Source organism: Pararge aegeria, chromosome 8 (assembly GCF_905163445.1).
Source record: "Pararge aegeria chromosome 8, ilParAegt1.1, whole genome shotgun sequence".
Lineage (NCBI taxonomy): Eukaryota > Metazoa > Arthropoda > Insecta > Lepidoptera > Nymphalidae > Pararge > Pararge aegeria.
The window spans coordinates 14,428,843-14,443,963 of record NC_053187.1 but is presented as its reverse complement, the minus strand read 5'-3'; the positions used below and the strand labels follow the sequence as shown (position 1 = coordinate 14,443,963).

The following is a 15,121-nucleotide window of genomic DNA, read 5'->3' as shown; positions in this document are numbered from 1 at the left end:
CATTATGTTGGCCTTTGTACATCCTCTTCACAAATAATAATAAGATAGTTTAAACCTGATCGGTTTCTACGCGACATCGTACCGCAAAGCTTAATCGCTTAGCAGCGTCTTTGTCGGCAGGGTGGTAACTAGCCACGGTCCATAACTTCCACTTGACTAGACATAAGAAAATTCAGAAATTAAAAATTTCTCCTGCCAGTGGTCGAACTGGAACCTTCCACTTAAAACCACAGAGATCACCACTGCGCCAAAAGGTCGTTAAAAATTTCAACTCCATTTGTTTTGTACCACTGCTTTGACCTCTGTAAGACATTACTTAGACCTGTCAATTTAGTTTTAATTTAGCCTAGAGGTTTAAGTTTATGTAATAAATAACAATATTCATTTTAAATTTGGAATTAATGTTTTGACAAGGATTTGGATTGTGATGTAAATTAAGCTCTTTAAGTACGTACATAATACTTATACTGTGATTGTTTCACTTAGTTCTTTATATTGAAGTTTTTAAATAACAATTCCAGATAACAATGTTTTTCTTATTTCTTACATTTTAACATATTATTATTGAGTGTTACTCATTAACTTCAAAGCTCAACCTGTCCCTTACCAACACCTTCTCAAACATTTCAAGTAGCAAGTTCATACAAATTGCAATAATAATAATCATCATCATCATCATCATCATCATCAACTGATAAGCCTCTGAGCCATTTTTCATATAAATAAAAACAATGCAAAAAAATTGATTCAGTGACATTAGTTTAAAAAGAACAATTGAACATTATAAAAGCAGTATTATTGTGGTAATCTATTTATTTCTGTATTTACAGTATGATTTTTCGAATTGATGACAGTTTATGCAACTCTAACAAGATGATTTTCTCGTAGCCGCAAACGACGCTCACGTTCGAATTCTTTCATGCGTAGGACATAACTGGAAGCAAGAAAAAAAAAATTACATTGTGTACCTACAGTTATTTTTTTAACACATCAAATATAAAAATAAAGTAAAATTGATATGTTTTTCCTTTTAGCTTTGCTCAATAGCATTGTAAGGTAAAGGGTATTATTGTAGTCAACTTTTACTTACAATTTACAAATGCATTATTAATGTCTCATATTTGTATTGCTATTAAACTTTAAAAGGCCTCTTCTCACCAAATTCCATTTTTGCTCTTTTCATACACAACCAATTTCAATTGCTATTAAATTGGTAATATACTGTGCACGCGAAAAAAAAACTTGTAATTATTACAAAAAATATAAACAAAGTATTTAATTAAGACTTGAAAGTTTTGGCCTGGCATGCATAAAAGGAAAAATAAACCATATGACAGTCATGACAATGGTGTGACTTAATTAAGTTCTCAGCTTCTGCTTTTTGATTTGGAGGAGAAATTACAAAATAATAAAAATAAATATACTATGACAATACACACATCACCATCTAGCCCCACAGTAAGCGTAGCTTGTGTTATGGGTACTAAGATGACTGATGAATACTTTTATGAATAATATACATAAATACTTATAATATACAGATACAGTAACACCCAGACACTGAAAAACTTGTTCATCACACAAACATTTTCCAGTAGTGGGAATTGAACACACTGCCTTGGACTCAGAAAGCAGGGACGCTGCCCACTGCGCCAGTCGGCCGTCTTATATAGTATTACTATTATTTAAATAAATAAACTGTGCAAATTATATTTCAAAAAAATTGCCTTGGTAAGTGCTAGACACTTTTTGCCTTGATAACTTGTTTTGATGATTTCCTAAGGTAAACATTCCTCTTGTATATGTGCCTATTCCCAAGTGGGCTAGAATCTGTTATTTACAGTTTCAAACAGTGAAATATTATAACTTTGAAACATATGAAATTATATTTTATTGCCTTAATAAGTTTTAGAAATATTTGTTTTGGTTTGCTTCAGGTTTTTATTTTCAGTTAAGAAAGTTTACTTTATTGCTTACCCACATTCCTAAAAATAAGAAATGTGACGCTATCAATCTGAGTAATTATTGTAAACATCTAATAGTCATTTTTAAAAGCTAAATTCAAGCAACATGGAGGGTCTTAGTTCTTTTAAATAAAGAGTCTTTATTCTTAATCCTCTAACTTACTCTTCATGTTCACAATTTAAGTAGTTGTGCTTCTCATGAGCACACTTGTACAACATTGGCATGTTCTTGTAACGGCACACTTGGTAATCAAGGAGATGGTGAGCACAATAGTCTCTATATTTTGGGGGAATACGCGCCGATATCAGGTCCTCTTCCTTGGCTATCATTTCTGAAATCATAGTTTTTATGGGTGAATCTGACATATCTATTATGTAATCCATATTTGTAAAAACAAACTAACTTTTACTCCTACTGTTCTCTACAAATGAAGCAGTAAATACTTAAACAAATAAATTGTTATGTTATACTTAACGTAAATACCTCGTTGTTTTCGTTCATAATTAAATCCTTGTTGGTGTTCAAATGTTGGTTTATCGTCCATGTTGAGATCTACATTTCTAGCCCCGTATGATCCCATAATCTGACCCATTTTGCTGTTTTTTATTTAATTTTGAAAAGATAATATAAAGTTATTATCCCCACTTATGGGACCAAAGTTACCAAATAATAGTTTGCACTTATAAAATATTTTAGGCGATCAATGTTTGTGACAGATTTTGACACTTGACAGGATATGTACCTTGTTGTATAGTTTTTACAGCTGTGGGTTCTAGTCCTTTTGACCCTATTTGGTGGTACTTAGAAGTATTCTAAGGTAATAGGGAAAGAATATACAAATCTTTTGATAAAATATGCGAACAAATTATTTGCATGAAACTATACTACATAAATCATCGGTATGAATATGAATCGTTTCTCATCTTAATTTTAAGCAACCCGCGATTGAAAGTAATGGAGGTATTTTAAAAATTTGCGATTTTATATTGATCATGTAACATTAAGAAACTATCAAGAAGTATTGGTAACTCGTATGGCTGTAAAATAAAAAAAGATGGAACTTTTAAAAAGATTCCAAAACCACAATCTTAAAGTATTGAAGACTATTGGAAAAGGCACCTATGGGTATGTTTAACTTGTATGTAAGATTTTTATACGGTCATCTATTACATATTAAAGGCCATTTTATTACAGAAATGTGTATTTGTGTGAAAACCAAGAAGACACGCATACGATAGTAAAAGACATTGAATTAAACATCAAGTTACAAGATCATAAACAGGTAATTTATTCTTTGACATTCTTCATTTCATCATTTCATCACCTTGAGCGATCGATCAATCGATCGATCGGTGCTGCCACGAAGGAGTCAATCATTTAGGACACTTAAAATGAAGTTGATTTTTTTTTCACTTCAATATTTAAAACAATATTTTAGTTTATTTCTGGGAGCACTATCCAATAAAGTGTAGGTACTTATACGAATGATTTTTTCTTTTTAGGACATAGCAAATGAAATAAAAATACTCTCGAAACTAAATCACCCTAATATAATAAAATTTTACAACTGTTACTATATTGATAATCATGTCATGATATCTATGGAATATGCCACTAGCGGGAATCTAGCTGAATATATGTATCGGCGATGTCCCAAGCTAATAGATCAGAAGGTTTGTAGCAGTAAAAATAGTTATTATAACATTATTTTCATTACATAAAATGATTTCATTATTATAGCATAAAGTATTGTAATCTGCGAAGCTTCAACAATATAAGTAGTAGATATACAAACCCATACCAAGCCGATAGAGACGTGAGAGTTGTACTTGCACATGAAGGGTCCCGTATCTCAGTGCCATATGAAATATCTTTAAATTAACATACCGTAGTAGTACCTACTTTAATGATCGTAATCGTCTTTATATCATGCTTGACTTTATTTTTAATTTGCGAACAGGAAATACTGTTTTTCTTTTGTCAAGTGTTGCTTGGAGTTAATTATATACACAAATTGGACATTATACATAGAGATTTGAAAGCAGAAAACATACTTTTAACTGGAAAAAATGGCGTCCTTGTGAAAATTGGCGACTTTGGTGTATCTAAAATGCTGGCTAGGTGAGTATTTTGCTTCTATTTACATTCACCGTGAAAAAAATCAAGTCTCAACCCTTTTGTGCAAGTATGTTATATTTCGTATGAATGATTACTGGGTTCGGTGCTCCTTCCACCACCGGACACCATACGGATTTTCTGCTTTTCGCAAAGCAAATTAAGCTTAAATAATATTTCCCATTCTGCCTCACATACCTACTGCTGTCCTCCGATCTCGGCACGATAACAGTCTGGTACTCCCATTTTGAAAAACCAGCTGTCTGCTGACATCCGTAAAAGTCAAATTAAGTGTCGTCTTAAAGACTACTATCTGTCTTTGAGTATATATATATTTATTTTATATTTATGTTTATGTATGTCTATTTATTTTCGAATATAAATGTTTATATAACTGCACTATCCCACTCTCTTGCAGCGCTTCCTTCTGACAGATGTTGCCTGTACGAGATTGCTTGCAGCAATAAGGCCACCGTTGCATGCCTACAAATTATTTCATGTATATTTTGATGTTCGTGTGCAATAAAATATTTCTTCTTAATTTTCATATTACTTCCATGTTTTATACAGCTATGTATGTAAAGTAATAGCAATTTTAATTTTAAAAGAAATTCACTTTTCGTGGGCAAGTAACTTAATAAAATAACTAAATAATTACGATAAAACTTGTTTAACAAACTTTAACCGATTTACCTATAGTATGATTATGGCAATGATAACTTGATGTCTCGATCACAACTCGGATCGCCTATTTACTCGATACGACAGAAAAAAAAATCCATCACACTTGTTTCTTGATAAAAAAAATCGTAAACCTGCCAGTTGTTTTAGAAATTAGTAACTAACGAATTTGTTTGTTCCAATAATTAAAGGCGTTGAATTTTAATTCTAGCGCAAAGAAAACTTCGACGGTTATCGGTACACCTTATTATTTAGCACCAGAGTTGTGCGAAGGAAATCCATATGATACAAAAAGCGATGTCTGGGCCTTGGGATGTTTATTATATGAAATGTGCACGCATAAAAGAGCTTTTGAGTCAGAGGTAAGTTTTTCTAATGGTCGCATTTGTGCTTAAGTAAATTAGGTTAATTTAACAACTGCGTTTGAGTCACATGATGATGTTTACAACTGATCATCATTAATATTTAAAGAGATTTGTATACAACAGATCGGCACCAATATGTAGAGAATGACAAATCCATTTTTATAAATTTAAAATGCATATTAATTTACGGAACCGACAGGATTTAAACCTGCGACTCTCTGGCAATCGCGTCCTGAGCGCTTTCTCCAATTAAGCTACGGCTCTCCTACCGTGGATGCCGAAATTAGTAGGTATATGCCTTTTACATCAGTCTTATAGGGACTGTAGCGTCATCTAGTAGGAAACGTTGCAGTTTCAATCTACTTTTTCAAAGCTCCATATTACAATGAGACACGTTTGAAACAAGAGATGAGACAATGCTTGTTTTATAATTTTTATTACTGTTTTTACCTACACTTGGAGGAATTATCAATTTTATAAATTTAAAATGCATATTAAAAACTGCAACGTTTCCTACTAGATGACGCTACAGTCGCTATAAGACTGATGCAAAAGACATATACTAATTTCGACAGCGACGGTAGGTGAGCCGTAGCTTAATTGGAGAAATCGCTCAGGCAGCGATTGCCAGAGTCGCAGGTTCAAATCCTGTCGGTTCCAAAAATTTTTTATATGCATTTTAAATTTATGAAATTGATAAAAACACTAATAAAAATAATAAAAAATTACAATTCCTTTGTTTGTTCCAGACATTGGTAGGACTGGTGAGGGCAATAACAAGTGGTAACGTGCATCCAATTGACTCTACGGTTTATGATCGAGGCATACAGGACCTCGTGGATTCGATGTTATCAGTTCTGCCCGATAAAAGACCTTCTATCGAAAAGTTAATGGGGAAATCGATACTTTTACCAATGATTTATAATGTATTTTTGGATGCCGGTGATGATGAAATGTTAAATTTAAAATATAAGAATCTATTTTAAGAATGTAATAAAATTAGTCTAAAATGGAATTCGGAATAAATTGGGAATCTCTGTGTGTAATTTGTGTTATTTCGATTGTTCGTTAAATCTGTGGTGTGTTGTCACAGCTGATAGTTTCTAAGAACAGCTCCTATATTTGTGCTAATAACAATGATACCTACAGAATCGTAGACAGAAGAGACTTAAGAGAAGTAAATTCTGTCTAAGTACAAAAAAGATAAACTTCCGCGGGGGGGTAACATACTAGGGCGAAAGGGGGTACTTTACTAACCGCTGTCGCCATATTTAATTTTTTTATTTTATTTATTTATTTGGTATCTATGACCCATCACTACGCACTAAACTATAACATAAATAGAATAATTAAAAACTAAACTAAATGCGTCGGGCATGTTTGCCGATGCCGGAGTCCCCGACTTCTACGCTGTGCTCCGTAAGAGAATTGCGAGTTTCTGGGAAGTCGTTGTAAATTCCAACAATAAGCTCCTTAGAGTCGTCGCTCAGGCATCCCCTGACAGCGTATTTATTAAACATTGGCGAAAAGTGCACCAGATTCCAAACACGAAATGATATAAAATAGTTGGATATTAATTTGAATTGAAATTTAATTTATTTTTTAATTGAAATTTAATTTATTGTAATTTTTAATTGTAGATTTTAATTAATTATTGTTTTTTTTTTCTCTTTATTTATTTATTTATAAATCGGTCTTATATTTATTTTGTGTTTATTTTTAAAATCTGTCTTATATGTATATTTATTTTGTGTTAAATTTTGTATATGGGTCCCCGACCTGAAATAAAATGATTTTATTTTTATTTATTTTTTATTTTTTTAAATAAAAAAACTTACATTTAATATTAATATGCAATATAAAAAAAAAAAAGAGTGAACCCATAAATTTAAAAACCGCTGATGTTATCATTGCGTTAATTAAAAACTAAACTAAATAAAAAAACTTACATTAAATATTAATATGCAATATAAAAAAAAAAAAGAGTGAACTGAATGAGTTAATGTGTAATAAGTGAACCCATAAATGTAAAAACCGCTGATGTTATCATTGCGTTTTTTTTTAAACATTGTAGTTAATTCTCTAAAAGTATCTGCAATATCCCATCGGTTTCATAAAACTAGCATTTATGATTAGCACAAGAATGCTTACTGTAGTAGGTAGTGTGGACTAATTAGAGCAATTTTCATTTTACTCTGATGTTGAAAAACAGTCAAAAGCAACCTTCCATTAATAGTGTACATATCAACTGACAACTCCAAATAGTATAGCGGTATAGTCTATAGGGTATATAATAATAATCATTGCCATGTCAATTCATTACCGGCCGAAGGGAGAAGGGGTTAAGGCCATAGTCCACCACGCTGTCCTAGTGCGGATTGGTGTACTAAATTGATATAGGGTATGAAGGTAACGATAATTTCCATCTCATTGCATGTTTCACTTCAGATCACGAGAGGTCTAAAAAATAGCCAATTTGATTTTGTCAAGAAATATTTGGTCGGCCAACAAGGCCAGGGATTGGGAAAATAAAAAAGAAATTTGATAAAAGTTATTTTTATTTTAAAGAAAAGAAATGCTCTTCTCGACCCATTACCTAATCAGCGGTTTTATCCTGTAAGAGTTTAAGACATTTAAGCTGTTCTTATTCTTGCGCTACGTCGGTCTTGTACCTACCTACCCATTAGGTAGGTACTCCAGTTTCCTATTGCCTTTTATAATTATGTAATGAAAAAGAACATACATAAAAATATCTTTTTATTTTATTTGTTATTATTCAATAGATCACGCTTATTTTCGTAACGTCAACTTAGAAAAAATTTAGTGTATTAGCATGTGGTTTGCGAGTAGTACTTGAGTGTAGAACCAATATAACATCGCAGTAAAATGGACCTAAGGTACAATGTACTTAAGTCCCACATCCTGTGTATTAATTTCTTTTATTTTCTATTTTGCTAAAGTTCCCCCATGGAACCTAGATTTTTCTCTGACGAACTACAAAAAATATATAAAAAGGTGGTGATTTCCTGTCAATATGACAGTTTTGTATGAAATAACAGATAGCGCTGCTACTATTAGCTAAATATCAAAAAGATACCTACAGGATAACCTCGCCGGACATAGTGTAGTAAAGTAACACAATAATAAATTATTATTATCATGCTTTTCAACATAAATATCTGATGTTTCTTTCGGCTTCTGTAGTTATGTAGTATCTGTCTTTCTAGCAAAATATTCATGTAGTTCCATTCTTATCAGCTTAAAACTAGAACACTATTTTGTTGTTTTCGAAAGCCAAACAGCGATATATTTCTGCGCGAGTTTCAATTATGCGTAGGTTATGGACTTGCCCATGTTTACATGATCTTCATGATTTCACTTAGATAGTTACAATAAAATATCTAATAGGTTTTTAGGTGCTGACGTATTGCTTAGTATGTATTTATTATAAAGTTTGCATCTCACATACTATAAACATAAAAACACTTGTATGTGTTGCTATGTAATAATATAAAATTTCGTAGAATCGCGACAAAAATATTCACATTTGCTGGCTTTTTCTGAGTGTAGTTCTGTTCTTACAGCTAAAAACCTGCAAACCTGACTTGCGGCTATTGACCATTCGTTTCTTCAGTCTCCATCTCCTCATATTCAGCTTCTGTGAACATAGGATCGTAAAATAAATTTTTAATATCAGTTATATCTTAATTTAGTCAGACTGCACTGTGGTACTCAGCTTGGTCTATGGAAAAAAGAACATTATAATTAATTTTTAATTGGTTAGGGAGGTGACAGGTTTGAATAAACTCCTGGCTTCCTGTCAGACATAATTTTTGGAAAGTGGCCATGTATTAAACCTTAATCATTAGTCGACATTAAAATTTAATATAAGCTATGATTTAAACCAAAATCTTCAGGTTTCTTAGATAGAAGTACCAAATTTTAGAAATAGCAGTATTTATAATCCAAATAATAACTAGGTATCTATATCCTTGCATTGTTAGGTTTGTTATTTAAACCAACAAGGCCTGAGTAGAAATGTTAATTTTAAAAATAAGAAAAATAGTCTTACGTTGTCCATTTGTCTGAGATTGAGGTTGTAATGGTTTTTGTCCAGGGATTTGACCTGACTGCAACATCCTCGTCAGACGTTCCACCTCTTGTAGTGAAGAGGCATTTTTAATGGCCTCCCTAATTTTGTGGATCTCTTGAGGAGTAAGATCTATAAGTAATAATGATTAATGTAAGATTGATGTTTTCTTGTTGCTTTAATGGTAAACGAAAACATTGTGAGGAAACCTGTATGCCCAATAGTTTTCCATGTTCCCAAAGGTGCTTGAAGTTTACCAAAGTTCACATGGTCAGCACAGTGGCTATAGCCTAAATCCTTCTCAATCTTAGTCTAGTATTTCAACAATTTATGAAAAAATATAAAGCTATCTATTACATGACTTTGTCATGCATCAATGTTATTGTGTGCTCTCCTCATAATGTCAGATAAATGGATGTGTCTGTTGTTGTTGGGAGTTTGAATTTTTTTGTTGACTTTTTAATGATTAATTTCTATTTTTTTCCTTAATTTTCTTAATCGAAACCGCTGGATGTGTGGCATAAATCAACAAGCATGCTATTATTAAAGTGAAAAAGATTTTTAAAATGTTATCAATAATATAGTAAATCTATGCTTAGAACATAAGTCCACAAAACTCTGTACTCTACTATGGCTAAGTTAAGCATTAGCTTAGTATTGGGTTGACTTTCAATAAAAGCAGATGTTAAAGTACTCTTTTTACGGTAATGTAATGCTTACAACAAATGCTAAGCTTGCCTTAAGCCATTGCTTCACAACAGCTTTTTTTTCAGGCTTTATGCCTGTTTTCACTAACAATTAACAAGGCAATGCCTATGCGGCCATTACAGTTAAGCTTAGAATAATCTAATGCCCACTCATCTATCATAACCAGTAAATTGAAAAGCTTACTTGTAACTTTTGGATCAGGCATACTTCCTCCAGGCACAAATGTCTTTGCTTTCCTTGAAATTTCCTTCTGCATTTCCTTGCCCTTCTTGCTTTTGAATAAAGTGTTAGCTTCATCTCTTTCTTTCTGCTTTATCTTTCTAAAATCTAACAATCTTAGCTCTGGCAGTTTATATGCAACATATGCTCTGGAATAAAAATAGTGACTATGACTCTCAGACTCTCAAACATTTATAGATTTTAGAAGGTTACACACTAACACCACTGTACACAGCTATAGACTTTGAGGATTTCCCCAGACTCATATAATTGTAATATATAATTTTAGATCTCATAATAATTGCTCCTAATACTCTTCTCCTCTGCATTGTTCCATGAATTGTTGAGGTAGGTGAGGTACTCTGAGAATATTGAATGTCCTTTATTTCAATATTCACAGAGTACCTAGTGGTACTCTGTGAATATTGAAGTACACTGTATTTATGTCATGTCTTGTATAATGTTTAATGTTATCTTTCACTCGATTGTGTGTTATAGTTATCCGTAAATGTAGTTCCACTTAGTTAGTGTAAGTGGCCCTAACAAAAAGTAATAAATAAAATAATATCCTGACTTTGTGACAATCGGATTTGAGTATAACTTCTAAATAATAGAAGAATATTTAAAATTGGGCTGAATAGAATGCTTATTTATTGTAATGAAAAAAAAACAAATGTTATTATCAATGCAATTTTATGTGTTGCATTTGTTAAGTTAAGTGTACACTGCGAAGTTTAAATATGTGTATGTTCTATTAAATCAGTGTGCACAATTACACAGTTTGCACTAAACACTGCTTGCATTTGTTTTCCTTGAATAAATTATAGTCTATGTTACTTTCTGTCCTTTTAACTTTGGGTGTGAAGGTAGAACAAACTAGCAAACACACATTCACATTACCATATTAGTAAGGATATGTGACAATACTTACTTAATATTGTGACTAATTGCGAACAGCTTGTATGTAAAAAAGAATAAAATTCTAGAATATTGTTATTCATGTGCTTAAAATTAAAGAGATTGAAGATCTTGATAAAAACACAAAAAATAAAGATGAATAAATTACCTATAGTGTTGTTTATTGGCCACAGGGTTATGCAACAATGAAAGAGTTTTTAGCTTTGGTAGAGACACTAGTGGATCCAAATCACCAAGTTCCGTTATATTATTGTTAGTTAATATTAAGACCTCCAAATTGGGTATGTACTGTTCCAAATCCTCAGTAAGGCGCCTGGAAAGATAAAAAAAGTGTATTTTGTCATATTTAGTGTCAAATCAATCAAAACAGTGATGGTGCAGTGGGTAGGAGATTGACTTTACTTTGGGGAGCCGAGTTCGAATCCCAGCATGCATCACTAACTTTTCTAAGATATGTGTTTTTTAAGTAATTGAAAATATCACTTGCTTCAATAGTGAAGGAAAACATTGTGAGGAAACCTATGCAGGAAACCTATGCAGGCATGCGCCTGAGAGTTCTGTATAATGTTCTCACAGGTATGTGGAGTCCACCAATCTGCACTGGGCCAGCATTGTGGACTACTGCCTTAACACCTTCTCATTTAGGGAGGATGCCCTGTAGTGGGCCAGTAATGGTTTGATATGATGAATGCCAAATCAATTTAAACAAATCAAAAATAAGGATATAATATCTCAGAATTGAAGGTGATTAGGAATCCCAAAAGCATGAGTTTCTAGATGCAAGCTACAAATAATATTAATACTTACACAATTCTATTGTTGTTAAAGAACAAGCACTTCAACCTTTTCAATAAAGGAAATCCGTCCAACTTTCTGATATCATTGTCAGAGAAGTCTATTGTGTCAAATTGATCTAAAGTAGCACCTAAATTTTCTATTTGAGGTATTTTGTACCCTGTAAACAAAACTTTGCTTAAGTGTTGATAAAAAGCAGTTTATATTAATCAAAATTCAAAATTCATTTATTTCAAGTAGGCCTAATACAAGCACTTTTGAAACGTCAAGTCTGTCCGTGTGTAGTGACTCTACCACCGGTTCGGAAGGCAGATTCTACCGAGAAGAAGCCGGCAAGAAACTCAGCAGTTGCTCTTTTTCAACATCAAAAATTTACATTTTACATTTTAACATTCATTTTTCTATCTTGTGAGAGATGAAAGCGGAGCCGGATGCTTTCAAGCAACCTTGTCATTAAGAAACTCAGATCTGTGATACACAATTTTATTTGCAATCTTTGTAACTATAAACTATGCAATAAGACACATATTATTAAGGGGCAAGGGTTAAAATAACTGCTGTACCCCTAACAGGTTAGCCCGCTACCATTTTAGACTGTATCATCACGTACCAGCTGGGCTACTTGTAATGAAATAAAAATAATAAAAAGATTCCTAAGAGGCAAAAAAGTTGTCATGCTTAGCATGCATTAAACAAAACGATTTAACTTTCTCACTTATTCCTCACACTTGGACATGTGATAGGTGGTTGATGAATGACAAAACACTGTATAAAGTGTCTAAATATGTCAACTCGAATTGAGCTAAATCCAGTTGGATGGAAAAGATTGAATGAGGGTACTGATTTTATTTTATTTTTTCGATACTACCATAGACTGACTTTTATACATACGAATATCTACATAGTAATACAATAGCAATGCAAAAGCTAAAATTACAAAAAACTGCAATCTGCAAACTGCATCATGCGCGGTTGTACCTCACTTTAGAAGGGCAAAATTACCTGATGCGAACCGAAAAAATTCTAGTTTTCAAGGTTTACTTCCTACTTTAGTTCTGGTTAGTTTTACTTCCACGCGGTTTAAACCGCTGGCAATAGTAAATCGGATTGAATTATAAACAATTATTAATAAATAAGTAATTAGCCGCACAATAAAATAAATCAGGGTAAGGTTGATTATTATTTAAACATTTTTTAATTCTAACCTCTAAGATCCAATTCCCGGTCTCTGCATGGGTTGATATACTGCATCGAGTTTTGTATTAACTCATTAGTAAGTTTAACCATTTTGATTGCATTAAACTTACAATGTTGTTCCGAATTATCTCACCAAATTAGCGAAAAGGGTTTATTAGAACTGTTGGAAGACTCAAAACCCATACTCAAAACACCAAACACTAATCAAAGACAAAGCGAATATTATTACCACAGATCATCATTACGTTGTAAAATGATGACCACAAAGGTACAGACCGTAATATTATATTTCATAAAAATAGATGTAACTATTGTTGGTTCATCATAACCTGACGCGTGAACTCACTGGCAATGCTGGAAAATTCAGTGTTGCATGTTTAGACGAAATGCGCGTGCTAAAAAATATAGATATGGAAGGCCAGGTATTCAGATATTCACTATAATACCCACAATGTTCAGGATGGCACTTAAATCTTTCATTAATTAACAGTATTATTGAAGCTAAATACCTAGTTTCTTAGCAGTAATCATTTATTCTCATGACTATTATTCTTCCTTCCTATTAAAGTATTCATTTTATAAAAGAAATCTTTAAAGCCCACCAACCTGCTTTAGAGCAGTGTTGTGGGTCTGTACTCTATAAACCTGACTTCCCAAGGAGTGAAATGAAACAACTGGACTGACTCTAATACTGAAGCTTCTCTATAATTCATATTACTTGTTACCTTCAAATGACTCTACTACCAGTTCGGAATGCTGTCTTCGGCAGAGAAGACCACTGGCAAGAAACTCTACCGTTGCTCTTTTATTCAATCAATTAAAACAAGACTTATAAACACAATTACAACATTATCATATGTTATAACGCTAGGCCCTTTGATACAAGACATATAAGACAGGTCAAACATAATTACTATGATCACTTATAACATCAGGACTTTTGAAACAAATTGTTTGTATAGAGCAACCTCTGCTACATAAGCTTTATGTATGAAACTATGCTAGGGCTCCATATATGATACCTGAATAACCCAAAGGATATAAGAGATATACTTATCTGATGCTACATCAGGTACAACCATAGTACCAACAACTTTTAACAACTTATCTCAACTCCATCACCAGTATATACGACTCTTGTTTTGCCACAACAATATTTCGTTAAGTATGTCGTTTCCATTATAAATCATCTATTCCGAATTTGTAACGTTCTATCCACAATACTTTACTTAATCCTCTATTCTCAATTCATTAATTTTAAATCCGTCCTCACTTTTCTTTGCCGCCAATCTTGTCAAACTCGCGTCTCCCGCCATAGATCCTATACTTTTATTTGACAGTCTACTAAAGTCCATTATTCTATTTTCAATACATTATCAATGAGTATACAAACTATGATTTGTTGATATATTTAATATAATCATCGGGTTTATCATAGATAAAGTGCTGTAATTCCCTATTTCCTAACACGCGCACCAAAATTTTTATCAAAAATTTGTTTCGACTCATTTTTGTTAAACAAAAAATAAAAATAGGCTTTTTAGTTTAATATATTGTTAAAGAATGCAAAAACTTGTAGAATAGTATCTCTTTGGCCCTTTCAGCAATTTAACTAGTAGAAAAAATAAAAAGAGTAAGGAATAGCGACCGAAAAAACTAAAAACATGATGGAAATTTGATTAGTTTAAAAGTTGTATGGCGGCCCGAGAAGGGCTACTTGAAAAGTAAGATACAGTGCTACTAATCACCCACGCGTCTAGTTAAGTTGAATGGACTATAGGCATGATTGGCGTGCCATGTTTTGGGAGACAAATTAACTGACCTCTATTAATCAAAAATTCTCAGATACAAACTTGACTGGTCTTTCATATAAAAATGACAGCTGGAATCTGGTCGGCATTTGAAGCGCCACACTTGATTTACGGAGTACTAATAAAATAGTATCTAAGAATTGATATATAAGGGCATCGAACACGATTTTAATTTTACGTATATTCAAAAGTTTTACCTCCAAGTCTAGGTAAAACTAATAAAGGATACAAAAACTAATTATACTAATAGTAGTAGG

General features: G+C 32.5%; 3 protein-coding genes across 6 annotated transcripts; 1 reads left to right on the top strand and 2 right to left on the bottom strand.

Moving 5' to 3' along the window:
* Positions 1-779: 779 nt before the first annotated feature.
* On the bottom strand, positions 780-2,696 carry LOC120625884 (NADH dehydrogenase [ubiquinone] 1 beta subcomplex subunit 7). Its single transcript, XM_039893140.1, has 3 exons — positions 2,449-2,696; positions 2,128-2,296; positions 780-934 (listed from the first exon to the last, which is right to left on the bottom strand). The coding sequence occupies exons 1-3, from the start codon at positions 2,555-2,557 to the stop codon at positions 856-858; spliced, it is 357 nt and encodes a 118-aa protein (XP_039749074.1). The 5' UTR covers positions 2,558-2,696; the 3' UTR covers positions 780-855.
* A 190-nt stretch (positions 2,697-2,886) lies between these two features.
* LOC120625883 (serine/threonine-protein kinase Nek8-like) lies at positions 2,887-6,172 on the top strand. 4 transcript variants are annotated; one of them, XM_039893135.1, is made up of 6 exons: positions 2,887-3,090; positions 3,145-3,247; positions 3,468-3,638; positions 3,926-4,086; positions 4,973-5,123; positions 5,876-6,172. In XM_039893135.1, exons 1-6 carry the CDS (start codon positions 3,020-3,022, stop codon positions 6,110-6,112), a joined length of 894 nt encoding a protein of 297 aa, XP_039749069.1. In that variant the 5' UTR covers positions 2,887-3,019; the 3' UTR covers positions 6,113-6,172. The 4 variants fall into 4 exon arrangements, with proteins under 4 accessions (XP_039749069.1, XP_039749072.1, XP_039749070.1 ...); XM_039893136.1 differs by having other exon boundaries at positions 2,889-3,090; positions 3,160-3,247; XM_039893138.1 differs by lacking the exon at positions 3,468-3,638.
* A 1,494-nt stretch (positions 6,173-7,666) lies between these two features.
* LOC120625852 (U2 small nuclear ribonucleoprotein A') lies at positions 7,667-13,251 on the bottom strand. Its single transcript, XM_039893093.1, has 6 exons — positions 13,062-13,251; positions 11,869-12,016; positions 11,210-11,374; positions 10,108-10,292; positions 9,199-9,348; positions 7,667-8,784 (listed from the first exon to the last, which is right to left on the bottom strand). Exons 1-6 carry the CDS (start codon positions 13,141-13,143, stop codon positions 8,738-8,740), a joined length of 777 nt encoding a protein of 258 aa, XP_039749027.1. The 5' UTR covers positions 13,144-13,251; the 3' UTR covers positions 7,667-8,737.
* Between the last annotated feature and the right edge of the window lie 1,870 nt (positions 13,252-15,121).

What these genes read in the sequence shown, in the direction of transcription:
- LOC120625883 (XM_039893135.1), top strand. Translation starts at nt 3,020, where the DNA reads ATGGAACTTTTAAAAAGATTCCAAAACCACAATCTTAAAGTATTGAAG. An exon ending in AGTTACAAGATCATAAACAG is followed by an intron (nt 3,248 to 3,467) that starts GTAATTTATTCT and finishes TTTTCTTTTTAG; the next exon opens with GACATAGCAAATGAAATAAA. An exon ending in AAAGAGCTTTTGAGTCAGAG is followed by an intron (nt 5,124 to 5,875) that starts GTAAGTTTTTCT and finishes TGTTTGTTCCAG; the next exon opens with ACATTGGTAGGACTGGTGAG.
- LOC120625884 (XM_039893140.1), bottom strand. Translation starts at nt 2,557, where the DNA reads ATGGGTCAGATTATGGGATCATACGGGGCTAGAAATGTAGATCTCAAC. An exon ending in TTATGAACGAAAACAACGAG is followed by an intron (nt 2,297 to 2,448) that starts GTATTTACGTTA and finishes CTATGATTTCAG; the next exon opens with AAATGATAGCCAAGGAAGAG. An exon ending in TTAAATTGTGAACATGAAGA is followed by an intron (nt 935 to 2,127) that starts GTAAGTTAGAGG and finishes TCTTGCTTCCAG; the next exon opens with TTATGTCCTACGCATGAAAG.
- LOC120625852 (XM_039893093.1), bottom strand. Translation starts at nt 13,143, where the DNA reads ATGGTTAAACTTACTAATGAGTTAATACAAAACTCGATGCAGTATATC. An exon ending in GCCAATAAACAACACTATAG is followed by an intron (nt 10,293 to 11,209) that starts GTAATTTATTCA and finishes TTTTTATTCCAG; the next exon opens with AGCATATGTTGCATATAAAC. An exon ending in GCCTGATCCAAAAGTTACAA is followed by an intron (nt 9,349 to 10,107) that starts GTAAGCTTTTCA and finishes TATTACTTATAG; the next exon opens with ATCTTACTCCTCAAGAGATC.